The sequence below is a fragment of the Oncorhynchus clarkii genome, chromosome 16 (genome assembly GCF_045791955.1).
Source record: "Oncorhynchus clarkii lewisi isolate Uvic-CL-2024 chromosome 16, UVic_Ocla_1.0, whole genome shotgun sequence".
Classification (NCBI taxonomy): domain Eukaryota; kingdom Metazoa; phylum Chordata; class Actinopteri; order Salmoniformes; family Salmonidae; genus Oncorhynchus; species Oncorhynchus clarkii.
The window spans coordinates 36,134,438-36,161,270 of NC_092162.1; the positions used below are offsets into that span (position 1 = coordinate 36,134,438).

Consider the following 26,833-nt stretch of genomic DNA (forward strand, 5'->3'; position numbering starts at 1 on the left):
ACCTACACACAACAACTAGGTCGCATGTCGGTACCTACACACAACAACTAGGTCGCATGTCAGTACCTACACACAACAACTAGGTCGCATGTCAGTACCTACACACAACAACTAGGTCGCATGTCAGTACCTACACACAACAACTAGGTCGCATGTCGGTACACACACACAACAACTAGGTCGCATGTCGGTACACACACACAACAACTAGGTCGCATGTCGGTACACACACACAACAACTAGGTCGCATGTCGGTACACACACACAACAACTAGGTCGCATGTCGGTACACACACACAACAACTAGGTCGCATGTCAGTACACACACACAACCACGTAGGTCGCATGTCAGTACACACACACAACCACGTAGGTCGCATGTCAGTACACACACACAACCACGTAGGTCGCATGTCAGTACACACACACAACCACGTAGGTCGCATGTCAGTACACACACACAACCACGTAGGTCGCATGTCAGTACACACACACAACCACGTAGGTCGCATGTCAGTACACACACACAACCACGTAGGTCGCATGTCAGTACACACACACAACCACGTAGGTCGCATGTCAGTACACACACACAACCACTAGGTCGCATGTCAGTACACACACACAACCACTAGGTCGCATGTCAGTACACACACACAACCACTAGGTCGCATGTCAGTACACACACACAACCACTAGGTCGCATGTCAGTACACACACACAACCACTAGGTCGCATGTCAGTACACACACACAACCACTAGGTCGCATGTCAGTACACACACACAACCACTAGGTCGCATGTCAGTACACACACACAACCACTAGGTCGCATGTCAGTACACACACACAACCACTAGGTCGCATGTCAGTACACACACAACCACTAGGTCGCATGTCAGTACACACACACACAACCACTAGGTCGCATGTCAGTACACACACACAACCACTAGGTCGCATGTCAGTACACACACACAACCACTAGGTCGCATGTCAGTACACACACACAACCACTAGGTCGCATGTCAGTACACACTGTTGGATCCTAGCTTGAAATATAGTAATTCATGTTACCAGACTAGAATTGACTGATTACTGTATAAGGAATGTGTATTTTGGGGTCAATGGAGTATGGCTATGAACTAGGTGTATGGAAAGTTACTGACTGAGACGAGGGAGTGCAGAAATGTTACATTCTGTCAAACATGAATGTTAACCTTTGTTAAATATCATGACTCTTGATGGATGCAGAAGGCAACATTCTGCTTTTAGTCACCTGAAGGTAGGACAGCCATGGATTAAAAAGAAGTGGGGAATTCGGCCGAGGTCAGGTCATATGAAGTGAGAAGGAACTGTCCTATTACACAAACACATACTTCCATGCCCACGAAGGTTCTAGCATCAGGCAGGGCTGTGACTATACCAGTGAGAGGAATCAAATTGTAATTGTCACGTGCTGAATATAGCAGGTGTTGATCTTAGCGAACCATTTACTTACAAGCCCTTAACCAATAATGCATTTTTTTGAAAAATACCTGAAATAAAGTAACAATTAATTAGAGCAGCAGTAAAATAACAATAGCGATGCTAAATACAGGGGGTACCAGTTCGTCAAGGTAATTGAGGTAATGTATACATGTGGGTAGAGTTATTAAAGTGACTTATGCATGGATAATAATAACAGTAGCAGCGGTGTAAGAGGGGGACAATGCAAGTGGTCTGGGTGGCCATTTGATTAGATGTTCAGTAGTCTTATGGCTTGGGGGTAGAAACAGTTTAGAAGCCTCTTGGACCTAGACATGGCGCTCTGGTACCACTTGCCCCTTCCTCTGACACCGCCTGGTACAGAGGTCCTGGATGGCAGGAAGCTTGGCCCCAGTGATGCACTGGGCCGTATGCACTACCCTCTAGTGCCTTGCGGTCGGAGGCCGGGCAGTTGCCATACCAGGCAGTGATGCAACCAGTGCAGCTGTAGAACCTTTTTGAGGATCTGGGGACCCATGCCAAATCTTTTCTGTCTCCTGAGGGGGAATAGGTTTTGTCGTACCCTCTTCACAACTCTTGGTGTGCTTGGACCATGTTAGTTTGTTGGCGATGTGGACACCAAGGAACTTGAAGCTCTCAACCTGCTCCACTACAGCCCTGTCGATGACAATGGGGGCATGCTTGGGTCTCCTTTTCCTGTAGTCCACAATCATCTCCTTAGTCTTGATCGCGTTGAGGGAGAGGTTGTTGTCCTGGCACCACACGGCCAGGTCTCTGACTACCTGCCTATATGCTGTCTCGTCATTGTCGGTAATCAGGCCTACCACTGTTGTGTCATCGGGCAAACTTAATGATGGTGTTGGAGTCTTGCCTGGCCGTGCAGTCATTAGTGAACAGGGAGTACAGGAGGGGACTGGGCCATGACCAGTTTTTCAAAGCACTTCATGGCTACAGATGTGAGTGTTACGGGTCAGTAGTCATTTAGGCAGGTTTCCTTAGTGTTCTTGGACACAGGGACTATGGTGGTCTGCTTGAAACATGTTGATATTACAGACTCAGACAGGGCGAGGTTGAACAATGTCAGTGAAGACTCTTTCCAGTTGTTCAGCGCATGCTGGGACTACACGTCCAGGTAATCCCTCTGGCCCTGTGGCCTTGTTAATGATGACCTGTTTAAAGATCTTACTGACATCGGCTGCGGAGAGCGTGATCACACAGTCATCTGGAACAGCTGGTGCTCTCATGCATTTTTCATTGTTACTTGCCTCGAAGCGAGCATAGAAGTGACTTAGCTCGTCTGGTAGGCTCGTTTCACTGGGCAGCAAGCGATTCGGTCTTAGTCTTGTATTGACGCTTTGCCTGATTGATGATTCGCCGGAGGACAAAGCGGGATTTCTTATAAACTTCCGGGTCAGAGTCCAAGTCCTTGAAAGTGGCAGCTCTTCCCTTTAGCTCAGTGCGGATTTTGTGTGGACGACGTAGGTAATGTGTGGACGACGTAATCATTGAGGAAGCCAGTAACTGATGTGGTGTTCTCAATTTAATCGGAGGAATCCCGGAACATATTCCAGTCTGTACTAGCAATTCAGTCCTGTAGCTTAGGATCTGCTTCATCTGGCCACTTTTTTTTTATTTTTTAGACCAAGTCCTGCTTTAATTTTTGCTTGTAAGCAGGAATCAGGAGGATATAATTATGGTCCGAGTTGCCAAATGTAAGGCGAGGGAGAGCTTTGTACGCATCTCTGTGTGAAGAGTAAATGTGGTCAAAATATATATATATATATATATTTCCCTTCTGGTATGAACATTTTAACCTACTTATCGGAATTTGGTAAAACAGATTTAAGTTTCCCTGCATTAAAGTCCCCGGCGCCGCCTCTGGATGAGCATTTTCCTGTTTGCTTAGAGCTCATTGAGTGCGGTCTTAGTGCCCACATCGGTCTGTGGTGGTATGCAGACGGCTACTCTCTCGGTAGATAGTGTGGTCTACAGCTTATCATAAGATATTCTTCCTCATGTGATCAAAACCTCGACACTTCCTTAGATATCGTGCAACAGCTGTTTACAAATATACATAGACCGCCACCCTTTGTCTTACCAGAGGCTGCTGTTCTATCCTGCCGATGCAGTGTGTAACAAGCCAGCTGTGAGTTGATCACGTCGTCGTTCAGCCACCACTCGGTAAAACACAATATATTACGGTATTGTCCAGATGGTAGGATATACTTGCATTAAGCTCGTCCAATTTATTTTCCAGCGATTGTGCGTTGGCAAGTAGTACGGATGGCAAGGGAAAATTAGCCACTCATCGGCGGGTCCTCACAAGGCACCCCGATCTCTTTCCGCGATTTATTTTCCGTCTCTTTCTCCAGCGAATGACTGGGATGAGGGCCTCTTTGGGTGTCTGAAGTAAATCGCTCTCGTCCAACTCATTTAAAGAGATTCTTCATCCGGTTCAAGGTGAGTAATCGCTGTTCTGATTTCCAGAAGCCCTTTGCGGTCATCAGAGACAGTAGCAGCAGCATTATGTACAAAATAAGTTGTAAAAAATGCGATAACACAATAACACGGTTGGTCAAGAACCCATGAAATGACAGCAATCCTCTCCGGCGCCATTTAATACTCAGGAACAACAGATGTATTGTCTGTCTAGATGTGCAAGGAGTTGACTCCGCCTCCTTGGAGGGGGGTATAAATATTCAGTACCAGTCAAGATTGGACAATCTAGTTGGTTATCCCTGGATTAGGGCGTTCGTCATTGGTGCTGGTGGACCTGATTCAAGAGCCAACAAGGGAATCACCCAACTCTCACATACTTAGGAAAATACACTACAGGTCAAAAGTTTTAGAACACCTACTCATTAAAGGGCTTTTCTTTATTTTTGACTATTTTCTACATTGAAGAGTAATAGTGAAGACATTAAAACTATGAAATATGGAATCATGAAGTAACAAAAAAAAGTGTTATAAAATATTTATTTATTTATTTGAGATTCTTGTGGAAAAAGTCAAGGGGTGTGAATACTTTGCACAGTATATAACCTCTAAATGTAACATAAAATGACGGCAAGTGTTGCGATAAGACGGCCACCCGCTGCATTTAACTGTTCTTCACCACTGTGTGTGTCCTTTTGTGTTGATAGCCTGTTACTGTGATTTGATGCAGGGATGAATTCATTGACCATGTTGCTCCCCCCCCCCTCTCTCTGTGGCCCAGCAGCATATCCCAAGTGGATGTGGACTCAGGGATAGAGAACATGGAGGTGGAGGACAATGACCGCAGGGAGAGGAGGAACCTGGCTGAAAAGGTAGGCAGGGCTCCCAATCCACCCTCTTCCTTCCGGTATGTACTTTGATCAGTCGCTCTTTGGCTGTATTCAAAATGGCACCCTCTATTCCCTATATTGCGCATTACTTTTGACCAGAGCCTTCAGACGCAGCCTCTATCATGAAAAGGGTCTGCCAAATGAATGGGAGATAACAGAACTCTTTTTCTCTTTTGGTGCGAGTTGCTATATCAATACTTTGGACCAAATGAGCTGGGGATTCATGTACTCCAAATCAAATACATGTTGTGTTTGTCACATGTCAATACAACAGATGTAGGCTTTACCGTAAATGCTTACTTATGAGCCCTTTACCAACAGTGTAAAGTTAAGAAAATGTGCAAATAAAAGTAGAAAGTAGTGACACAATAGATAACAATAACGAGGCTAAATCACATCAAGCAGTATTTATACAGCACATTTCCAACATGTAATCTAACACAATGTTCACAGGAAAAAAACAATAATTAAAGCTGAAGTATTTACTGCACAACAAAAATACGATAAAAAAAAAATATAAAATGACAAACTGAAAGACTTAAAAGCACCCCAAGGAAAGCAAAGCTAAAAAGGTTTTAAGATCTCTTTTTTTAAATGTGTCCACAGTTTTGGTCCCATCAACTTCTCTGGCAGGCTATTCCAGACGCTGCCTCCATGCCTCTTGGTCCTAGGCTTTGGGATAGTTAAAAGGACAATGCCAGAGGACCTGAGTGACCTACTGGGTACATAACTTAAAAGCATGTCTGACATATATTGGGGTGCACAGTCTAGGATTTCTTTAAGAACAATAGAAAATCTGGCAGCCAGTGTGGAGACCATAAAACCAGTGTAATGTGTGCTCTTCATCTGGTCTTGGTCAGTACCTGTGCTGCAGCATTCTGTATGGTTTGCAGTTGACCAATGGCTTTCTTGGCGTCCATCCATGTAAGAGACTAGCTAGCAAAATTTTCAGATATTACAAGTTTCTAATTTAGTCTGTCATTTTCATTTCAAGTTAAAGCATACGGTTAGCTATCTCGGAGTGGAAATGCAAATAGTCTGGATAGCCATTTGAATATCTGTTCATGAGTCTTATGGCTTGGGGGTAGAAGCTGTATAAGCCTCTTGAACCTCGACTTGGCGCTCCGGTTACGCTTTCCGTGCGGTAGCAGAGAGAACAGTCTGACTAGGGTGGCTGGAGTCTCTGACAATTTTAGGGCTTTCCTCTGACACTGCCTGGTATAGAGGTCCTGGATGGCAAGAAGCTTGGCCCCGAAGATGTACTGGGCCGTACGCACTACCCTCTGTGGTGCCTTGCGGTCGGAGGCCGAGCAGTGGTCATACCAGGCAGTGATGCAACCCGTCAGGATGCTGTGGTGGTTAATTTCTTCACTATCAAATGAGGAGAGGCAAACTTATCACACAAGTCAGAGTTATACTTAAACTAAATCTTTAATCACTTATTAATAAGGGAGCAGGTCAATACAACGCACACATATAAAGTGAATCAATTGAGTGCTCTACAATAATTCTGGTTGACGTTTCACGCTCAGATGATTCATTGCACCAGTCCCTCCTGCAGCAAAGCACCCGCACAATATGATGCTGCCACCCCTGTGTTTCACGGTTGGGATGGCGTTCTTCGGCTTGCAAGCATCCCCCTTTTTCCTCCAAACATAATGATGGTCATTATGGCCAAACCGTTCTATTTTTGTTTCATCAGACCAGAGGACATTTCTCCAAAAAGTACGATTTTCGTCCCCATGTGCAGTTGCAAACCGTGGTCTGGCTTTTTTTGTGGCGGTTTTGGAGGAGTGGCTTCTTCCTTGCTGAGCGGCCTTTCAGGTTTTGTCGACATAGGACTCGTTTTACTGTGGATATAGATACTTTTGTACCTCTTTCCTCCAGCATCTTCAGGTCCTTTGCTGCTGTTCTGGGATTGATTTGCACATTTTGCACCAAAGTACGTTCATCTATAGGAGTCAGAACGCGTCTCCTTCCTGAGTGGTATGACGGCTGCGTGGTCCCATGGTGTTTATACTTGCGTACTATTGTTTGTACAGATGAACGTGATACCTTCAAGCATTTAGAAATTGCTCCCAAGGATGAACCAGACTTGTGGAGGTCTAGATTTGTTTTCTGAGGTCTTGGCTGATTTATTTTGATTTTCCCATGATGTCAAGCAAAGAGGTACTGAGTTTGAAGGTAGGCCTTGAAATACATCCACAGGTACAACTCCAAATAATTTGGGAATTGTGAACTTTGTATTTTCGAAAAAAATATTTAGATGTAGCTTGTCTTGGATTATGTGGCATGGTAACAGTCGAATAAAATAGGACTGACCTCACACTGCTTTTAATAGTGTCACTGCTCTTTATTAAGCTTTAAGTATTGGCCTCACGGCCTTCGTTAGAGCTTTTGAGTTATTTAAAAATTAGCACCCTTATGTAGACCAAGCCCCACCACGTCCGTTCCACTCATCGAATGGGGTTGGAGTCGAGGAAAAACACATTTTCTACCATATATCACAATATGCATTTCATAAATATTAGAATAAAGTGTGTACATAACCTATTAAACACATCTGTAAAACCACAATGAGGACATCGACCTACCAAGAAAGTTTTCATAAATCATTGTGTTCAGCAAAAGAAAAACGTAGATTAATCTGAAATAGGGACAAATTTCACGTTCACAACATAACATACATAGGCATTTCATCATTAAGACCTTTAGGAACTAATGTCTGGAGGGTGAAAATCCCAAGACATTCTCTTTTACTAGTATTATTAATATCACTCCCCTGTCTGATATCTTAACTTTCTCTATGCCACAAAATCTAAAGGTAGAAATGTCATGCTTCAGGTCATTCAAATGTACTGCGACTGGATAATCCCAGTTCTCTGTTTGAGAGAGCGAGAGGTTTTACCAACATAGCACAGCCCACATGGACATTTAATGATGTCGATAACATGGGTGTTGGAGCACGTAATAATGTCATTTATTTGGAACTGTTTTCCTGTGTGTGGGTGGCAGAAATATTCAAACTGCACGCTACCTCTGCATTTATAGCTACCATTCGGAAGAGAGCGTAAAAAAGCCTGGCTGATTTTATTTTGTGGCTGGCAGTTGGCATGACCCTATTTATCGCGTAAATTGCGACCTCCTATATACAATAAGTGCTGAATTTTTTAATTCAGCCAGCTGGATCCGATGATGAAATATGCCAGTGTTTCTTGACAGCATCTCAAACTTTTCGTGAGTTCAAAGTATATGTAGTTGTGAACATTAAGGATTGTTCTTTAGCTTTTAGCAGGTCTTTTTTGTTGCAGTTCATCTTGTGTTTCCCCCAATGCCAAATTAAGAGCTTCATCCACACATTGTGGAGAGTAGCCTCTTCTTAGAATCCTAGTGTGCATGCATCTCCGCTGCTTTTTCTAGATAGTCCTCTATGGAGTGGTGTGTATACGGCGCAGTCTGAAAAACTGGCTTCTTGGAAGTCCTCTCTTTAATGGCTCCGGATGGAAGCTGTCCCCCTGTAATAGAGTATTTCTGTCCATTTTTTTTCTATATAGAGTTGTAAACAGGGTTCCATTTGATTTCTCAATCCACATATTGAGGTAATGAACACGTTTAGTGTCACATTCAATAGTGAATTTGAGATTGGGGTTAATGTCATTGAGTAATGCCATAAAGTCTGACAGCTCTTTTTCTGTTCCTTCCCATATGCAAAAAATGTTGTCAATATATCGATACCACTTCAAGACTTTATTCAAAAATTGATTTTAGTTTTCATTATTAACAAAAAGTTCCTCAAAATGACCCACATAAAGGTTAGCATAGCTTGGAGCGAATGTGGAGCCCATCGACGTTCCATTCGTTTGGAGGTAGAATTCATCATCAAACCTGAAGGAGTTATACGTCAAAACATATTCATCCAGCTGTAGAATAAAGTTTTTGGGTGGGTATTTGTTAGTATGTCAGTCTCTCAAATAGTGAGCTAGGACTGCCAGCTGGTGTATAGACTCGACATCTGTGACCAAACAAGTCTTCTGTTAAACCCGTTATTGGTGAGATCTTGTTTAGATCTTGATCTTGTTTAAGTCGATAGTCTTTCACACATGTCAATGCTTGCACATGAGATTTAATTAGAATCTACGAAGTTCGACAATGGCTCTAGCATTGTGCATATAGCAACCTCTGGTCTGCCTGGATAATTGCCTTGTGTTTTAGGTTTGTGTAATTTTGGTAAAATGTACAGGCATGGACGTATGCCACATTTGCAGCAAATGTATTCAGGTTTTGAGATCAGGTTGTTTAATAGGGCTCCAGATTAGAGCATATATCTGAGCTTCTCAACCGGACCTTGATCAACTGGCTCTGTGTTTGAGCATGGCTTGATCAATGTCTTTTTATTTAACCTTTATTTCATCAAGGAGTCATACTGAGACCAAGGTCTCTTTTTACAGATGAGTTACAGAACAAAATATAAAAATAAAAAGTCATAAACAGACATTTATCAGTAAAAAGGTCCTCAATCAGTGTTCTGAATTGGCCTGGAGGCACCAAAACATCACATTTCACTACATTTTGAAGAGTGTTCCACAAATAAGGTGCAAAAAAACTAAAAGCTGATTTACCTCAAATTCAGTAGGGACCAAAGGAATTTCCAGAGTTAGCCATCCCTGAGACCAGGTGTGATAACTCCTATGTCTAAAGTTTAGTAGTGATGTTAGGTAAAGTGGGACTTTTTGTAAAAGGGATTTATAAAAAAATTATAAATAGCGATGTATCAACCTACGTGACCTCAGAGGGCAAACCAACTTTCTGGTAGCGAATGCGAAATGAGTGCTAAAACTGTCACCCGTAATTAAGCGCAGTGCCCTATGATAAACGGCATCTAACGGCTTTAATGAAGTAGAAGCTGCGTTCATATAGAGGATGTAGCCATAATCTAGGACCGATAGGAACGCCGACATTCCTAATCTGCTTTCTACTATTTATTGAGAGGCAGGACCTATTTCTATAGAAGAAGCCTGTTTTTATTCTCAGCTTAACTCCTCAATAGGCTTTTTAAAAGACACCTTTTCATCTGTCCAGTTGCTCAGATACTTGAAAGCAGGGACACGATCAATATGGACACCAACCAAAGTACATATGCTTAAATCATGAGTTATTTTTATGCGCTCTAGAGAACATGTACTTAGTTTTACCTGCATTCAATACTAATTTCAGGTCAATAGAATTATTTTGTTGTACAATGAAGACCGACTGTAGTTCAGATGGAGCCTGGTCAACCGGTGGGGAAATAGCATACACAACAGTATCATTAGCATACAATTGCGAGCTACAATTTTTTTTTACAGACAAGATAATATTGTTAATGTAAACAGTAAAAAAAAATACAGGACCCAAAATTGACCCCTGGGGGACACCTATCATAATATCCAAGAATCCTGATTTAACACCATCAGTAGATCCACATTGAGTTATATGTCATCAAATTTTTTAACCAGTTTTTTAACCAGTTTTTTAACCACATGCAGCCTGGTCTAGGCCAATTGAGGAAAGCCTCTGAATTAGCAGTGTGTGATCAACCATATCGAAAGGTCCATGAAGAGGGCAGCACAATGTTGCTTTTTATCCATACAAGTAACCACATTTGTACTAGGGATGCCGCAGAGATAGTGCTATGACCTTGTCTAAACTCGACTGATGTACATTTAGAATACATTTCAAAGATCAGAAAGATCTTAGCTGAGAATTAATCAAGGATTCTAATATTTTAGCTAGGAATGTTAGGGTGATTTTAATTATTATTATTTTTAAATGTATTTGGGTCACAATGGTCACCACTTTTGTGATGGGGTAGTGGGCCGGCTTCCAAACCTGGGGATAGTACTAGATATAATCGTCAGCTCAAAAATATGGGTTAATGATTCAGCAGTCGGGGGGAAATTGGATCAAGCATTTCATCTAGCACAGCAGATGGTGAATCTGTTTTCATTTCAGCAATTTACTATGAGTTGACGTGTTAACCGTTGAGAGGCTGGTAGATGGAAGAGCAGTCGATTTGACTGTCAAAAGCCGCTGTTTCTCTCAAATTAAAAGCCGGCAGAGATAAAATTATTTTTAAACGTCACTTATCCCCTTCTCAGTTATGCCAGTGTCAGACAACTTGCTTAAGCAGGTAAGAAGAGGATCACCAGCAGTCCAAGAGATCTTAAACAGTAGTTTTTTTTCTTCTTTTTTTTTAGATAGTACATATGTTTCTCAATTGTCTGAAAATGTTTTCCTTGCTTGCCCCAGGCCTGATTTCTCATCTGAACGAGCTCAGATCTAACCCTTGGCATTCTTTGGAGCTATCATTCACTCTGAATTCTTTAAAAGGGTGGTGTTTTTCTGTCAAAAATATTTCCTAAATTCACCAAACTTGCTTTGCAGAAACAGGCTCATTCATCGAGGGAGTTTTACTTCTAATTAATTCAAAGGCATTATATTTCCATGCTTTCAATTGTGTAAGATGGTTGAACTCATTAATTGGATCATATCTTACTGGTAAATATACAGTGCATTCAGAAAGTATTCAGACCTCTTGACTTTTGCCTCATTTTGTTACGTTACAGCCTTATTCTAAAATGAATGAATTTTCACATTTACATAAGTATTCAGACCCTTTAATCAGTACTTTGTTGAAGCACCTTTGGCAGCGATTACAGCATCAAGTCTTCTTCGGTATGACGCTACAAGCTTGACACCTGTATTTGGGGAGTTTCTCCCATTCTTCTCTGCATATCCCCTCAAGCTCTGTCAGGTTGGATGCGGAGCGTAGCTGCACCGCTCGTTTCAGGTCTCTCCAGAGATGTTTGATCGGGTTCAAGTCTGGGGTCTGGCTGGGCCACTCGAGGACATTCAGGACTTTGCTCTGTTCATCTTTCCCTCGATCCGGACTTGTCTCCCAGTCCCTTGTTTCCCAGTCCCCAGAGCATGATGCTGTCACCACAATGCTTCACCATAGGGAGGGTGCCAGGTTTCCTCCAAATGTGACGCTTGGCATTCAGGCCAAATAGTTTAATCTTGGTTTCATCAGACCAGAGACTTTTTTTTCATGGTTGGAGAGTCCTTTAGGTGTCTTTTGGCAAACTCAAAGAGGACTGTCACATGCCTTTTTACTGAGGAGTGGCTTCCTTCTGGCCACTCTACCATAAAGGCCTGATTTGGTGGAGTGCTGCCGAGATGGTTATCCTTCTGGAAAGTTCTCCCATCTCCACAGAGGAACTCTGGATCTCTGTCAGAGTGACAATCGGAAGAGTCTTGGTGGTTCAAAACTTCTTCCATTTAAGAATGTTGAAGGCCACTGTGTTCTTGGAAATGTTTTGGTACCCTTCCCCAGATCTGTTCCTCAACAAAATCCTGTCTCAGCTCTACGGATAATTCCTTCAACCTCATGGCTTGGTTTCTGATCTGACTTGCACTGTCAACTGTGGGACCTTATATTGACAGGTGTCCCCCTTTCCCAATCAATTTAATTTACCACAGGTGAACTCCAATCAAGTTGTAGAAATATCTCAAGGATAATCAAAGGAAACAGGATGCACCTGATCTCAATGTCAAGTCTGATAGCGAAGGGTCTGATTACTTTTTGTTAACATTTCTAAAAAACTGTTTTTGCTTTGTCATTATGGTTTATTGTGTGTAGATTGAGGAACATTTTTTATTTAACCCATTGTAGAATAAGGCTGTAACGTAACAAAATGTGGAAATGGTGAAGATCTATGAAAAAGTTAACGACATGTTTAAATGAAGTCTATTTCTCTGTCCAAGGTCCTTAACGTGAACATTGATAGGCCCTGCCCTACTGTGATCTCCAGACAACAGCTCTGTCCAGTGTGCTAACCCCAATAGTTTGATTTAAGATGAATGGACTGTCACTTGGTTGATGTAAATCCAAATTAGTTGTCTGATTGTTAGTGCTACCTTATTGAATGTCGGATTTATATTCCATAATGAAATTTAATTAGAATCTCTTAACGTTGATAGAGAAATATAATGCTTCGACTGTTAGGTCGATTACAGTTTTTTTTGTAATTAGTCATATTTGTTATTACTACCTTTTATTGAATGTAGACCTTATTTTTCTAAATGAATTTGAATTGAATCTCAGAAGAAAAAATAAACTCACTGCTGTTGTTCATCACTTTGTTTTTTCAAGTTCACATGTCGACCTCGTGGCCTTCATTTCACACATTGAACCCTGATCCCCCTGCATTTACCCAAGGGCATGTAAATGTCGATTAAAAAAATATATATATATTTTTATTTTTTTTCCCTCCTATCAATACACTCAACATGACCGCAGGTCCACCTGTCACTTGAGCAGCATTGTCCGCTCTAGCTAACTTCTAACTTTCCATGGGTGTGCCTGTCCCAGGAATCCGCTGAAACCTCAGATGTCTCTGAAGAGCAGGCTCTGCAGCTCATCTGTAAGATCCTGCGTGTCTCCTGGAAGGAGCAGGACAGAGATGTCATCTTTCTCCCCTCGCTTGCCGCAGAGTTCCACCAGAGCAGCCCCAAAGACGGTAGGGCAAAGATGCAGGAAATTTGATATGATTTTCTTGAATTGTATAGCTTTTTGCAGAAAAGTCCTAGATTAGTGCTTTAGGATATTGGCATCTGAATGCAATAGCTGTAAAAAAAAATGTATCTCCTCTAACCCAATGTTTCTGTTGAAATTTGAAGAAAATATTTGTATTAAATTGAAATGCGAATAGTTTTTTTGTCTCATGTATACTATTGTACATTGTACTGCAATGACAAGTCACAAATGAAGTGTGTGTGCTATTTCTCTTCCTCCTCCCAGTCTACTCTGACTTCAAAGACCTGATTGGCCAGATCCTGATGGAGGTTCTCATGATGTCCAGCATGTCGCACATCCACAATCCCTTCGCCAGCCTGACTTCCACGTCCCAGCCTATTGCTGCTGCCAAATCTCCCGACCGCCACCTGACGCTGGTTCAGCCCTCTAGCCAGGGCGGCAGTCCCATGGCCACCTGTGCAAGCTCATTTGGGGCCAGCTCTCTGTCCAGGCAAGTATGCCCCAATGACCCCACAACTAGCCCCCAGTCCTGGGTAAATACAGTAGGACTGTGTCCCAAATGGCATTATATTCGCTATAGAGCTCCCCTACTTTTGACTAGCTCCCATAGAGCTATGGTCAAAAGTAGTACACTGTATAGAGAATAGGGTGCCATTTGGAGCGCAGCCTAAATTTACCATTTGCACATACGGTTGTTCAAATTCAACCAGTGCCATTTAACTCGATCTCTGATTAGAAATTGTAAAAGACACCCTGATGGAATCCATTGAAAATAGTGTCTAATGGAATTCCTATATTGAAATTGACAGATTGAATTGTGCCCTTTCTTGTAATTGAGGGCTACTCAATAGGAAGTGTTGTGTTTTTTTTAAACTGGCACAGTCATGGTATCGTTCTGTGTTCTTCATTAAGTTTTATATAACCCCTTTGTTTTGCCATGTTGTCCACAGCCTATACGGGTGTAGTCCACACCCACTGGCTTTTAACCCATCCAGGATGACCTCTCCATCTCTACCCACCTCCACACATCCAATGGTAGCCCCAAGTCCCCCTACCATGGCCAACCCCTCTAGGCTCTCTCTCTCCGCACCCCTGCCCGTCTCCCAGCGCTACCGGCCCTACTCTGTCACCTCTCCCTGCGGGCTCTCCATCCCCCCTTGCCCCACTCTGTCCCTGGCCCTGTCCCTGCATGTTTCCCAGTACTGCCCATCGCCCTGTCCCAGGCCCCAGCCCCAAGACTACCAACCACCCCCCAGTCAGTTATCCTTCCCTCCCCCAGTCCTCAACCGCCCAGCTCCATGCCCCTCTCTCTGCTGCCCACCTCCCCCAGAGCAGCTGTCCGACAAGCTGCCCGGATTCCGTCTAGGTACTTCCTCAACCACCTGTGTGCAACAAGCTACCTTCCTAAAACATGAATCCTCCTCCAGCCTCCGCTGCACACGATATACCCCCCCCCCCCCCCCCTAACACGATTGGATTAGAGTATGAACTGAAAAGCTTGCTCTGTAGATTGAAATGTGGTTGCAAACGCTGTCAAATGAAATGAGAAGTAAAGCCCCTTTCCACCAAGTTAGAATTGAAATGTACTCTCTTGTGCTGCATGCCACTTCCTGAAATGTGCCACTAGACACTTGGGATGTGTCCCAATTGGCACACTATTTACTATATAGTTCCCTACTTTTGACCAGGGCCCATTGCGAATACGGTATGGTGCCATTTTGGATAAAGCTTTTGTTTGGTGGGTGATACTAGTCTCTTGGGGCATCCTTCCAAATCTCATCTGGTACTAATATAACACCTGGCCTGAGTGCCTCTTATGTCTGTGGTGTAAGAAAAGCACGTTTAGCAAGCTTGTGTATTGCTACATGATGATGGGCTACTTGTGTAGGCCTATTGCATAAATTAATATGGGTGTTTTCCCAGACACAGATTTAAGCCTAGTCCTGGACAAAAAAGCAACTCAAATGGAAAATACATTTCTATGTAGTTTTTCCATTGAGTTGCTTTTTTGTCCAGGACTAGGTTTAATCTCTGTCTGGGGAAGAAGTCAGAGTAAAGGTTTACATATAATTCCCACCCACAAACCTTAAATTCTCTGATTAGAACAATTTACAATCGCTGTCATAAAAAAATAGTGTGTATGTGTAAGTAAAATGCTCCGTGTTTGGTCAGTTGGGACAATGGCCCAGTTCTGACGAATAAACACTTGGAGCTGGAACAGTGTCATTGAGAAACCAGGAGAAAGACCCTTTATTTTGCTTGCAAATGCATTGCTTGTCCTGCATGTTTTTTTGTGTGAAACATAGCTTTGGTTCTCTTTGACTATGGTGGCCGTAGGAGCCTATGTGTCCTTGTATCTTCATATATGTTGATGGACATGGAATTAGGTCAGCACTAGGGGAGTAGTCTGGTGTTCTATTCCACAGTGAATCACAATCAGGGTTCAGCTGAAGTCTGAGAGACGGTGTGCTAGTCATATCACTTCCTTCCTATGTCCTTTCCTCAGTGCTACCCTCTTCCTTCCCAACCTTCTTCCTTCCCAACCCTACCCTCTCTCTTATATATGACCTGTGTGTCTCAACTGTCCATCAAATCCCATCCCTCTCCTTTCTGTTCTTCGCCCTCTCTGACATGTCTCAGGACGGCAGCGATGAAGAGGATGAGCAGGAGAAGGATTTTGTTTCAGTTTGGGTCCAGGTATACACCGCTGCACGGCCTGTGTGTTCAGTAGACTCACCGGCAGGTAGGCCTGTACCCTAACTGCCCTAAGCTCTCTCCTGGCCCTTTTACACTAAGTCTGAATTTGTCCTGGTAGGTAACCTAAACTGGGACATGATTAAACCACCTGACCGAGTCCTAAAGCAATGGGACTCCCTAAATCTTTCTCAGATTCCTTCCGTCGAAGACGCTTAGAACCTTCTTTTTTTCAGTGGTATTGTTAACACGCCCCCATAAAGAAAATTAGAATTAAAAACAGGTTCAGCCCCTGGTTCGGCCGTGATCTTGCAGAGTTACTCCACCTCAGGAATTGCATTTTGCGACATGCTCGGCACACACATACTCAGGCTTACTGGCTCTCGTTCAGGCTAATGAGAAATAAGTGCACTCCAACTTAGTTACTTTAAGGAGTAAGTCAGGATTCCTGTTTGACTCAGCCATGCCTCCTTGCCCCTCCCAACATTTACTCATATCCCACCCCTTCTAATGCAACTAGCCCCAATGCTTCTCCCTCTTTCCCCCTGCCCCGCTACAAAGTTTCTCCCTGCAGGCGGTCACTGAGTCCAAGGTGCTGAAGGAGCTCCTGAAACTTGACCCTGGGTCAGATGGTTTAGACCCTTCTTTAAGGTTGCTGCCCATATCATCGCCTATCACCAAACCTTTAACCTCTCTCTCCTTTCTGGAGAGGTTTTACATTGTATTTTTAATCCCAGCTCCCGTCCCCACAGGAGGCCTTTTGCCTTTTTGGTAGACCGTCATTGTAAATAAGAATTTGTTGTTAACGGACTTGCCTAGATAAGTAAATAAAATATTTAAACGGCATGCTTCAGCAGTGTGACAAGCCTAGCCGCTAACAACTGCGTCTCAAATGGCTCCCAATTCCCTACTTAGTGCACTAATTTTGATCAGAACCCAAGGTCCCTGGCAAAATGTGGTACACTATATAGGTATTAGATGCCCTTTGGGACGTAACCAGCGTTAAACCACTGCAGGCAAGCTGCCGCAGGAACAGGTTGAGAAATGTCGAGACTGTAAACACTTGCAGATTTGACGGGCCTCGGCTGTATTTGAAGCTCAACCTTAGAACTAGTTTATTTCAGTACAGATTGAGGCAGGGTGCTCCGCTTTGTTGTCTGAATTGCAGTTAAGTAAACAACAAAAAAAGATTGACTAGGCTAGCACTGCAGTTAGTAGCCTGATATCAGGTACTCAAGCACTAGGATCCTGAAGGTCTTGGAAATAATCCGCACGAGTTTTGCCCAGGATTGTAATTTCCCAGTGAATTAGCCCTGTCATGTACTGTAGCTCAGATGACCAATTTCTGTAGCTCTCGGATCAAATTTGTGATTTGTGGAAAGGATCCAAAGTTTAGACCTGTCTGTCAAGACCAGGCAAATAAGCCTTGAAGTGCATGTCCAAGACACTGTTTAATCTTTCTGCAAACAATATTCAGATCACAGACGACAACGGGTTTGATCTTGTCTTCTAATGGTGTCTGTCTGCTGCAAATGCTGCTTGCTGCAGCCCGGATAAACATTCTGCTGGATTGAAAGTGAAAGTTCTCAACCAATATCACAAGACAATCATTCTCCGTTCTGTGCATTCAAGTCTCTGCTAGAAATCTGTCAAGCACCCTTTGGCTGAATAATTATCCCCAATATCCCTGCAGTCACTAAAAAGTTAGATTTCTGCGGTATTGGCAGAACATTTGTTGAAATACGTGTGCAACGCAGCCCTGGTATCTCCTAGCGATAGCTTGTCACAACCTGTATAAATGATTTTATTTTATTTTAATGTCTGCAACTGTAGATAAAACATGACTAACTGTATAGCCAGAGGTTTGTGTTGGTGTGAAGATGCTCACAGGTTACCCACCAGGATGTCTTCTGAAACCGACCACTAGCAATGCATTAGCAAATACACCTGTGAACCCTTGTGGTCAATGGATATCTCTGTAGAATCCATGACGTGTATTGTGTTCATTAGGCACCAAATGGAAGGAAATGAACTGAAAATGGACTGAAACATACCAGGAGGGAGCAAGCGACTACATGGAGTTGAACAAAAATAAATGCAAAAGGTTTTCCGTTGCGTGCCCTATTAAACACGACCTAGCTTTAAACTTCAAACTGCTATTGAGGGAAATTATTGAAGTAATTTTGTGAAATCGAAGAGTTAAGTTAGTTAGATTTCAAACTCAAGAATTGTGGATTAAAAATGCTGAAACACTACGCTGCAGTACTGTAGCTAACGTTGGACATTTATTTCAGGAGAACCTGAAAGGTTGCTTATTTACCACATTTGTCCACGCGACTTGTTTCTTATGGTGCCCTGGTTCTGCGCCTGTCGTACTGTTAAATGTAATGACTTTGTCTCCCTCTGTTTTACTCTCCATCTGTCTGTGTAGTCTGGGTGTGTCTGCAGGGGGAATTGACTCGCAATCCTGCAGCGACTGCTTCTCCATCGAGGCGTGCATGGAGACTGAGATGCTCAACTACCTCATCGAGCGCTTCGACAGTGTCGGCATGGAGGAAAGTAAGGCGCCCAAGGTAAACTGGAAACACCCCAAACATAGGGGTCAACCCTAAGGTGGGGAGCCACATATCTACTCATTTGGAAGTAGGGTTGGGAAATGCCGGGGACCTCACGATACGATCACCGTACTTCGGTGTCGATATTTATTGCTATTCGATACTGCCATTTTATTTCGATGATGTTCCAAACATTATTGCTCACTATTTGTCTGCGGCAGAGAGAAAGGTGAGCGCAAGAGAAAATTTGTTTCGATCAGTCATGGAAATAGAAGTACTGACAACATGTTGGTTCACAGTTTAAAAATAAGATGTAGAACAACCTATAGGATGAAAAATAGCGCCGTTTTGCAGCAGGTACAGCCCACTAGTGCTAGCTAACGCTACTTAGCACAACATTTTTTTGTTGTATTTTACCAATCAATACATGGAGTCAAAGTAACGTCGGCCAAAATATAATATAGGTTTCTATAGATTTTTTCCCCCATCACTATTTGAAGCATTTGGAAACACCATTTTAAGTGTCCCCAAACAATACTTACTTTTCAGCCATGCGTGGTGTGCTGTAAGACCTTTGGTTGTAGCAGAAATGTCCTGAGATGAGGCAAAGTTAAATTTGCACATCGGAACGCTCTTTTTCTGAATAAAATGTGTGTTATTTAAAAGAGATGGACAAAACACATGTAGATAAAATTCAGGTAATAACCAATGGAGTTCAGAGCCTGACCACAATTAGGGTTGTGGCGGTCATTACATTTTGTCAGACGGTGATTGTTAAGCTAATAACTGCCGGTCCCACGGTAATTTACCTTTTTTAATTGACATAAACACATTTAGCATCTCCTGGCTTCCACCACAGCCTACCAGCCACTGATGCAGACCTTTTGGAACATCTACATTTAAAAAAGTCTAATAAATAGATTTAATATAGCCTACACCATCACAATAAATCCATTATTTATTTTAGATAGGTCTAAAGAAAATAAACAAGTCCTCCTATATGCTTAATTTAGTTATTTATGCAACTTTAGTTGTGATAAATGTTGGGGTATAGGTTTTGATTTTTAATACATTCTATAAACAATTGCATAGCCTATAGAAATGTTGTGCAACGCGAGCTCATGGGCTCTCATGAAGTGTTTGATTTAGATTTTCTAAAACATTTGCATTGATGTCAGAGTTATTAGAGAAACAATAGAGTGCTGAGTACCAGGCAGGTTGGTAGGCTACTAATGACCAGCAGCAGCATCCGAGCACAGTTTTGGAGAAGCCTAGTGTTGGAATCGGCTAAACTTTGAACATTGAGATATTAAATAAAGGATAGAGCCTTGAATAGGAAGAGTGAAAGAGACTGGGTTGTGTGTCAGAAGTTAATGGTTCTCTGTGGGAAGACGGATAGCTTTGGAATGTGTTGGGTGGAAGGGAGTAGAGCAACGGTTGAGATAGGGGAGACAGATGGACGTCTGTGGACTGGGGGAAGAAGGTTTTGCGGTCTGAATACAGCTGTGTTGACCTTTTGGGAAGAATTAAACTTGGTTAAGCTTCTCTAGTGTCCGTGAGTTATTTACTCTGAAAAATAAGAACCTAACACTAGTTACCATGACTAAACGGTCAGATGGAATTCGACTGTGGTTGTGACTTGTGACCAGCGGTGTGGTGGTAATGTGGTCACCGTAACAGCTCTAACCACAATACCGCTTACGATGAGAGAACGCGCCACTCCTCTGTGACCAAATTATGATTCTGCAGAAGAATGTGGAGACAGGGTCACCTTGACCTGAGCAGCCCTGATGGTGTCAAAACACTTCTCTTTTGATACTTCTCTTTCCTCCTCTTGTCTTCTCAGATTTGCAGCCACCCCAGTGTCAGTCAGCTCCTCAGCAACATACGCTCACAGTGCATTTCCCACGCCGCTCTTGTCCTTCAGGGTGCCCTCACGCAGCCCAGGTCAGTCTGACACCTTCCTGTCACATGTGACCTCTTCCAATACTGCAGTCATAATAGTCATTTCTATTATTCTGTTCATCAGTGCTTCCCCTGCCATTGAATAGGAGTGTCTAGGTCTGTTGCCTGTTAGTTTCAAATGACCCATTTATTTCAAATAGTAATTTTTTTTACAACCCAACTATCTACTCGTAGACACATGAAAGAAAACCGCAATTAACTTGTCAATTGAAAGTTGTGATGCCAAATGGCCTGGTGTTGCTTTCGCCTGGGAATTAAACAATGGAAAGACATGTTTTGAAATTTGTGATGCCAGATAGCCTGGTGTTGCTTTCTCCTGGGAATTAAACTATGGAAAAGACATGTTTTGAAAGTTGTGATGCCAGATGCCCTGGTGTTGCTTTCGCCTGGGAATTAAACTATGGAAAAGACATGTTTTGAAATTGTGATGCCAGATGGCCTGGATGTTGCTTTCGCCTGGGAATTAAACTATGGAAAAGACATGTTTTGTTATTTTTGTCTGCTATTTCAGCCCCCATAGCAGGAGCTACTGTTCTAGCACCATAGCAACTCATTTATTTATCATTGGGTTCACATATCCACATTATTTTGCCATGTCTTTTACACCTTTGCTCCCACACTCTACAGTTTTCTCACCATTCTCAGAGCACGTTAGTTAGCATGCATGCTACCACTTGTTAAAGGGCAGAATACAAGTATATGATGCAAGAATTTGGTCAAACATAAGTTTGTTCCTCCAAATAGTATTGGCCAGGAGACTCATTCCAGGTATGTTGTGTGTCTACGTTATATCCTACGCAATACGCATTGCAAGAACGAAAATTAGATACGCAAAATGGCCATTTTGCATAGTTGCAAGCGTGTGTAGCCTCAGTTTAGTAACTCGACGCAGTCAATCAGTACAATTATTTAGTAAGCCCTTTTTACATCAGCAGATGTCATAAAGTGCTTATACAGAAACCCAGCCTAAAACCCCAAACAGCAAGCAATGCAGAAGCACAGTGGCTAGGAAAAACTCCCTAGAAAGGAGCAAACCTAGGAAGAAACTTAGAGGGGTCAGGAGTGGCCAGTCTTCTTCTGGTTGTCAGTGAAGATTGTTCTTCAAGATGTTGAAACATTCATAGATGACCAGCAGGGTGAAATAATCATAGTGGTTGTAGAGGTTGCAACAAGTCAGCACCTCAGGAGTAAATGTCAGTTGGCTTTTCATAGCCGAGCATTCAGACAGAGTATTTGTATCTATTAGGGATCCAACACATATACTGCCTGCATCAGTTACCTGATGTGTAATAGAGTTCCATGTAGTTATGACTCTATGTAGTATTGTGCGCCTCCCATAGTCTGTTCTGGACTTGGGGACTGTGAAGAGACCTCTGGTGGCATATGCATGGGTGTCTGAGCAGTTTTTTGCTAGCAGTTTAAACACACACCTCGGTGCATTCATCTTGTCAGCAGTTCTTACAAAAGCAAGTAGTGATGAAGTCAATTTCTCCTCCACTTTGAGCCATGAGAGATTTACATGCTTATCATTAATGTTAGCTCCCCATGTACATTTAGGGGCCAGCCGTGCTGCCCTGTTCTGAGCCAATTGTAATTTTCCTAAATCCCCCTTTTTGGCCCTTGACCACACGTCTCAACGGTAGTCCAGGTGCGACAAAACTAGGGCCTGTAGGACCAGCCTTGTTGATCGTGTTAAGGCAGATGAGCACCTTATTATGGACAGACTTATCCCCATCTTAGCTACTGTTGTATCAATATGTACAATGCTTTTAGTTTTTTTAATATTTAGGGCTAACTTATTCCTTGACACCCATTCTCAATCTAGTTCAAGTTATTTTAGTAGCTGATGTGGAGTCATCCGCATGCATAGACACACTGACTTTACTCAAAGCCAGTGGCGTGTCGTTAGTAAAGATTGAAAAAAGTAATGGGCAGCTTCCCTGGTGAATTACTGATTCTACTTGGATTATATTGAAGAGCACCCTATGTGTTATGTTATACAGGTAACTCTTTATCCACAATATAGCAGGGGGTGTAAAGCCATAACACACACATTTTTCCAGCAGCAGACAATGATCGATAATGTCAAAAACCACACTGAAGTCTAACATATCAGCCCGACAATCTTTTTATCATTAATTCCTCTCAGCCAATCATCAGTCATTTGTGTAAGTGCTGTGCTTGTTGAATATCCTTCCCTGTAAGTGTGCTGAAAGGCTGTCAATTTGTTGACTGTAAAATAGCATTGTATCTGGTCAAAAAAAATATTTTTCAAAAGTTTAGTAAGGGTTGGTAAAAGGCTGATTGGTTGGCGTTATGAACCAGTAAAGTGCGCTTTACTATTCTTAGGTAGCGGAATGACTTTTGTTCCCTCCAGGCCTGAGGGCACACACTTTCTAGAAGACTTAAATTGAAGATATGGCAAAATAGGATGGGCAATATCGTCCATTATTATCCTCAGTAATTTTCCATCCAAGTTGTCAGACACCGGTGGCTTGTCATAGTTGATAGACAACAATACTTTTTTAACGTCTTCTAAACTCATTTGAAGGAATTCAAATGTACAATGCTTGTCTTTCATAATTTGGTCAGATATACAGTACCAGTCAAACGTTTGGACACACTTACTCATTCAAGGGGTTTATTTTTTACTATTTTCTACATTGTAGAATAGTAGTGAAGACATCAAAACTATGAAATAACACATAGGGAATCATGTAGTAACGAAGTTTTAAGCAAAATGTATTTTAATTTGAGATTCTTCAAAGTAGTCACTTTGACTTGATGACAGCTTTGCACACTCTGGGCACTCTCACAACCAGCTTCATGAGTCACCTGGAATGCATTTCAGTTAACAGCTGTGCCTTGTTAAAAGTTAATTTGTGGAATTTCTTTCCTTCTTAATGTGTTTGAGCCAATCAGTTGTGTTGTGACAAAGTAGGGGATGGTATACAGAAGATAGCCCTATTTGGTAAAAGACCAAGTCCATATTATGGCAAGAACAGCTGAAATAAGCAAAGAGAAACAACAGTCTGTCATTACTTTAAGACAAGAAGGTCAGTCAATCCGGAAAATGTCAAGAACTTTGAAAGTCTCAAAGTGCAGTTGCAAAAACCATCAAGCGCTTTGAAGCTGGCTCTCATGAGGACCGCCACAGGAAAGGAAGACCCAGAGTTACCTCTGCTGCAGAGGATCAGTTCAGTAGAGTTAACTGCACCTCAGATTGCAGCCCAAATAAATGCTTCGCAGAGTGAATAACAGACACATCTCAACATCAACTGTTCAGAGGAGACTGCATGAATCAGGCCTTCTTGGTCGGGTTGCTGCAAAGAAACCACTACCAAAGGACACAAATAATAATAAGAGAATTGCTTGGGCCAAGAAACACGATCAATGGATATTAGACTGGTGGAAATCTGTCCTTTGGTCTGATGCAAAATTTGCGAGTTTTGCTTATCACCGCCGTGCCGTGTCTTTGTGAGACGCAGAGTAAGTGAACGGATGATCTCCACATGTGTCGTTCCCACCGTGAAGCATGGAGGAGGAGGTGTAATTGTGTGGGGGTGCTTTGCTGGTGACACTGATTTATTTAAAATTCAGTTATGCTTAACAAGCATGGATACAACAGCATTCTGCAGCAATACGCCATCCCATCTAGTTTGCGCTTAGTCCCACTCTCATTTGTTTTTCAACAGGACGATGACCCAACACACCTCCAGGCTGTGTAAGGGCTATTTGACCAAGAAGGAGAGTGATGGAGTGCTGCATCAGATGACCTGGCCTCCACAATCACCCGACCTCAACACAATTGAGATGGTTTGGGATAAGTTGGACCGCAGAGTGAAGGAAAAGCGGCGAAAAAGTGCTCCACATGTGTGGGAACTCCTTCAAGACTTTTGGAAAAGCATTCCAGGTAAAGCTGGTTTAGAGAATGCCAAGTGTACGAAAAGCTGTCAAGGCGAAGGGTGGCTACTTTGAAGAATCAAAAATATATTTTGGGGTTTTTGGGTTACCAATTGATTACTTATTTGTTATTTCATAGTTGTGATGTCTTCACTATTATTTTACAGTGTAGAAAATAATACAAATAAAGAAAAACCCTTGAATGAGTAGGTGTGTCCAAACTTTTGACTGGTACTGTACTTGGATGTGTAGTGTCTGCATTTGTTGCTGGCATGTCATGCCCAAGTTTTCTAATCATGCCAATTAAAGTAGTTGTAGTTGGCAATATCAGTGGGTTTTGTAACGAATGAGCCATCTGATTCAATGAATGTTGGAGCTGAGTTAGCCTTTTTGCCCAAAATTTCATTGAAGGTGCTCCAAAGCTTTTTACTATCATCCTTTATATAATTTATCTTTGGTTCATAGTATAGCAGAATCAGGTCAGGGTTCCATAGCTGCAGGCAGAACAGCGGAAACTGGATCAGCAGCCCAACCAGGTAGACTGGGGACAAAGCCAGTCAGGAGTGGCCAGGTAGTTCTGAGGTGTGGTCCTAGGGCTCAGATCCTCCGGGAAGGAAGAGCGAAAGATTGGAGAAATCGAGGTAGTATCCTTAAGATCACACAGGAGAAATATGACTGATTGACCGTAGCCCCTCAGCACATACACTACATGACCAAAAGTACGCAGTCACCTGCTTGTTGAAAATCTCATTCTAAAATCATGTGCATTGATATAGATTTGGTCTTCCCTTTGCTGCTATAACAACCTCCATTCTTCTGGGAAGGCTTTCCACTAGATGTAGGAACATTGCTATGGGGACTTGCTTCCATTCAGCCACAAGCATTAGTGAGGTTGGGCACTGATGTTGGACAATTTGGCCTGGCTCGCAGTCGGCATTTCAATTCATCCCAAATGTGTTTGATTGGGTTGAGGTCAGGGATCTGTGCAGGCCAGTCAAGTTCTTCCACACCGATCTTGACAAACCATTTCTGTATGGACCTTGCTTTGTGCACAGGGGCATTGTCATACTGAAACAGGAAAGAGTCTTCACCAAACTGTTGTAAGCACAGAATCGTCTAGAATGTCATTGTATGCCATAGCGTTAACATTTCCCTTCACTGGAACTAAGGGGCCTAGCCCGAACCATGTAATATAGCCCCAGACAATTATTCCTCCTCCACCAAACTTTACAGTTGGCACTATGTATTTGGGCAGGTAGCGTTCTCCTGGCATCCGCCAAACCCAGATTTGCCTATCTGACTGCCAGATGGTGATGTGTGATTCATCACTACAGAGAATGCGTTTTCACTGCTCCAGAGTCCAATGGCGGCGAGTTTTACACCACTCCAGCCGACGCTTGGCATTGCGCATGGTGATCTTAGCTTTCTGTCGGCTGCTCGGCCAAAGAAACCCATTTCATGAACGTCCCAGCGAACATTTATTGTGCTGATGTTGCTTCCAGAAGCAGTTTGGAACTCCGTAGTGAGTGTTGCAACCAAGGACAGACTATTTTTAAGCTCTACGCGTTGTTGCTCAATTTCATTCAAGTCAGCAACAGGTGTGGCTGAAATAGCCAAATCCACTAATTTGAAGGGGAGTCCACATACTTTTGTATATATTGTGTAGACTATTGCAGCATAAGGACTGAGACGGGGTTGGGGGACACCGTGGTCCCGTCTGACAATTCCCCTGGACAGGACAAACCAGGCAGAATATAACCCCACCCACTTTGCCAAAGAACAGCCTCGCACTACCAGAGGGATATCAACAGACTAAACTAATACTACCCTGAGATAAGGCAGCGTACAGCCCTCGATGCTCGCCCCCACCACGCGAGCCCGAGGGGGCGCGAGACCGAACAGGAAGATAATGTCAGTGACAACCCACTCAAGTCGTGATGCACTCCTTCTAGGGACGACATGGGAGAGCACTAGCAAACCAGTTACTCAGCCCACGTAATGGGGTCAGAGGCAGAGAATCCCAGTGGAGAGCGGGAGGAGCCGGCCAGGCAAAGACTGCAAGGGTGGTTCGTCACGCCAATGTCTTGCCATTCACATTAGCACCTTTTGGCCAGACTGCTCAATCACTGGACCTACTGAAAAGATGAGTCTTCAGTAAAGACTTGTCGGTTGAGACCGAGTCTGCATCTCTCTCAAGGATTGGTAGACCATTCCATAAAAATGGCGATCTGTAGGAGAAAGCCCAGCCTCCAGCTGTTTGCTTAGAAATTCTAGGGACAATGAGGCCTGTGTCTTGTGACTGCAGCATACATGTAGGTATGTACGGCA

At 42.9% G+C, this 26,833-nt stretch overlaps 1 protein-coding gene across 3 annotated transcripts in view; it reads left to right on the forward strand.

Moving 5' to 3' along the window:
- Positions 1–26,833, forward strand: part of LOC139368351 (ubiquitin conjugation factor E4 B-like) — a 96,603-nt gene that overhangs the window by 19,883 nt on the left and 49,887 nt on the right. For 2 of the 3 annotated variants that reach the window (XM_071107121.1, XM_071107122.1), the window contains 5 exons: positions 4,708–4,795; positions 13,224–13,371; positions 13,653–13,878; positions 18,514–18,655; positions 20,484–20,584. In XM_071107121.1, coding sequence (XP_070963222.1) covers positions 4,708–4,795; positions 13,224–13,371; positions 13,653–13,878; positions 18,514–18,655; positions 20,484–20,584 — 705 coding nt within the window. Of the gene's footprint in view, positions 1–4,704; positions 4,796–13,223; positions 13,372–13,652; positions 13,879–18,513; positions 18,656–20,483; positions 20,585–26,833 lie in introns of all 3 variants that reach the window. The other variant, XM_071107120.1, reaches the window with a different exon arrangement.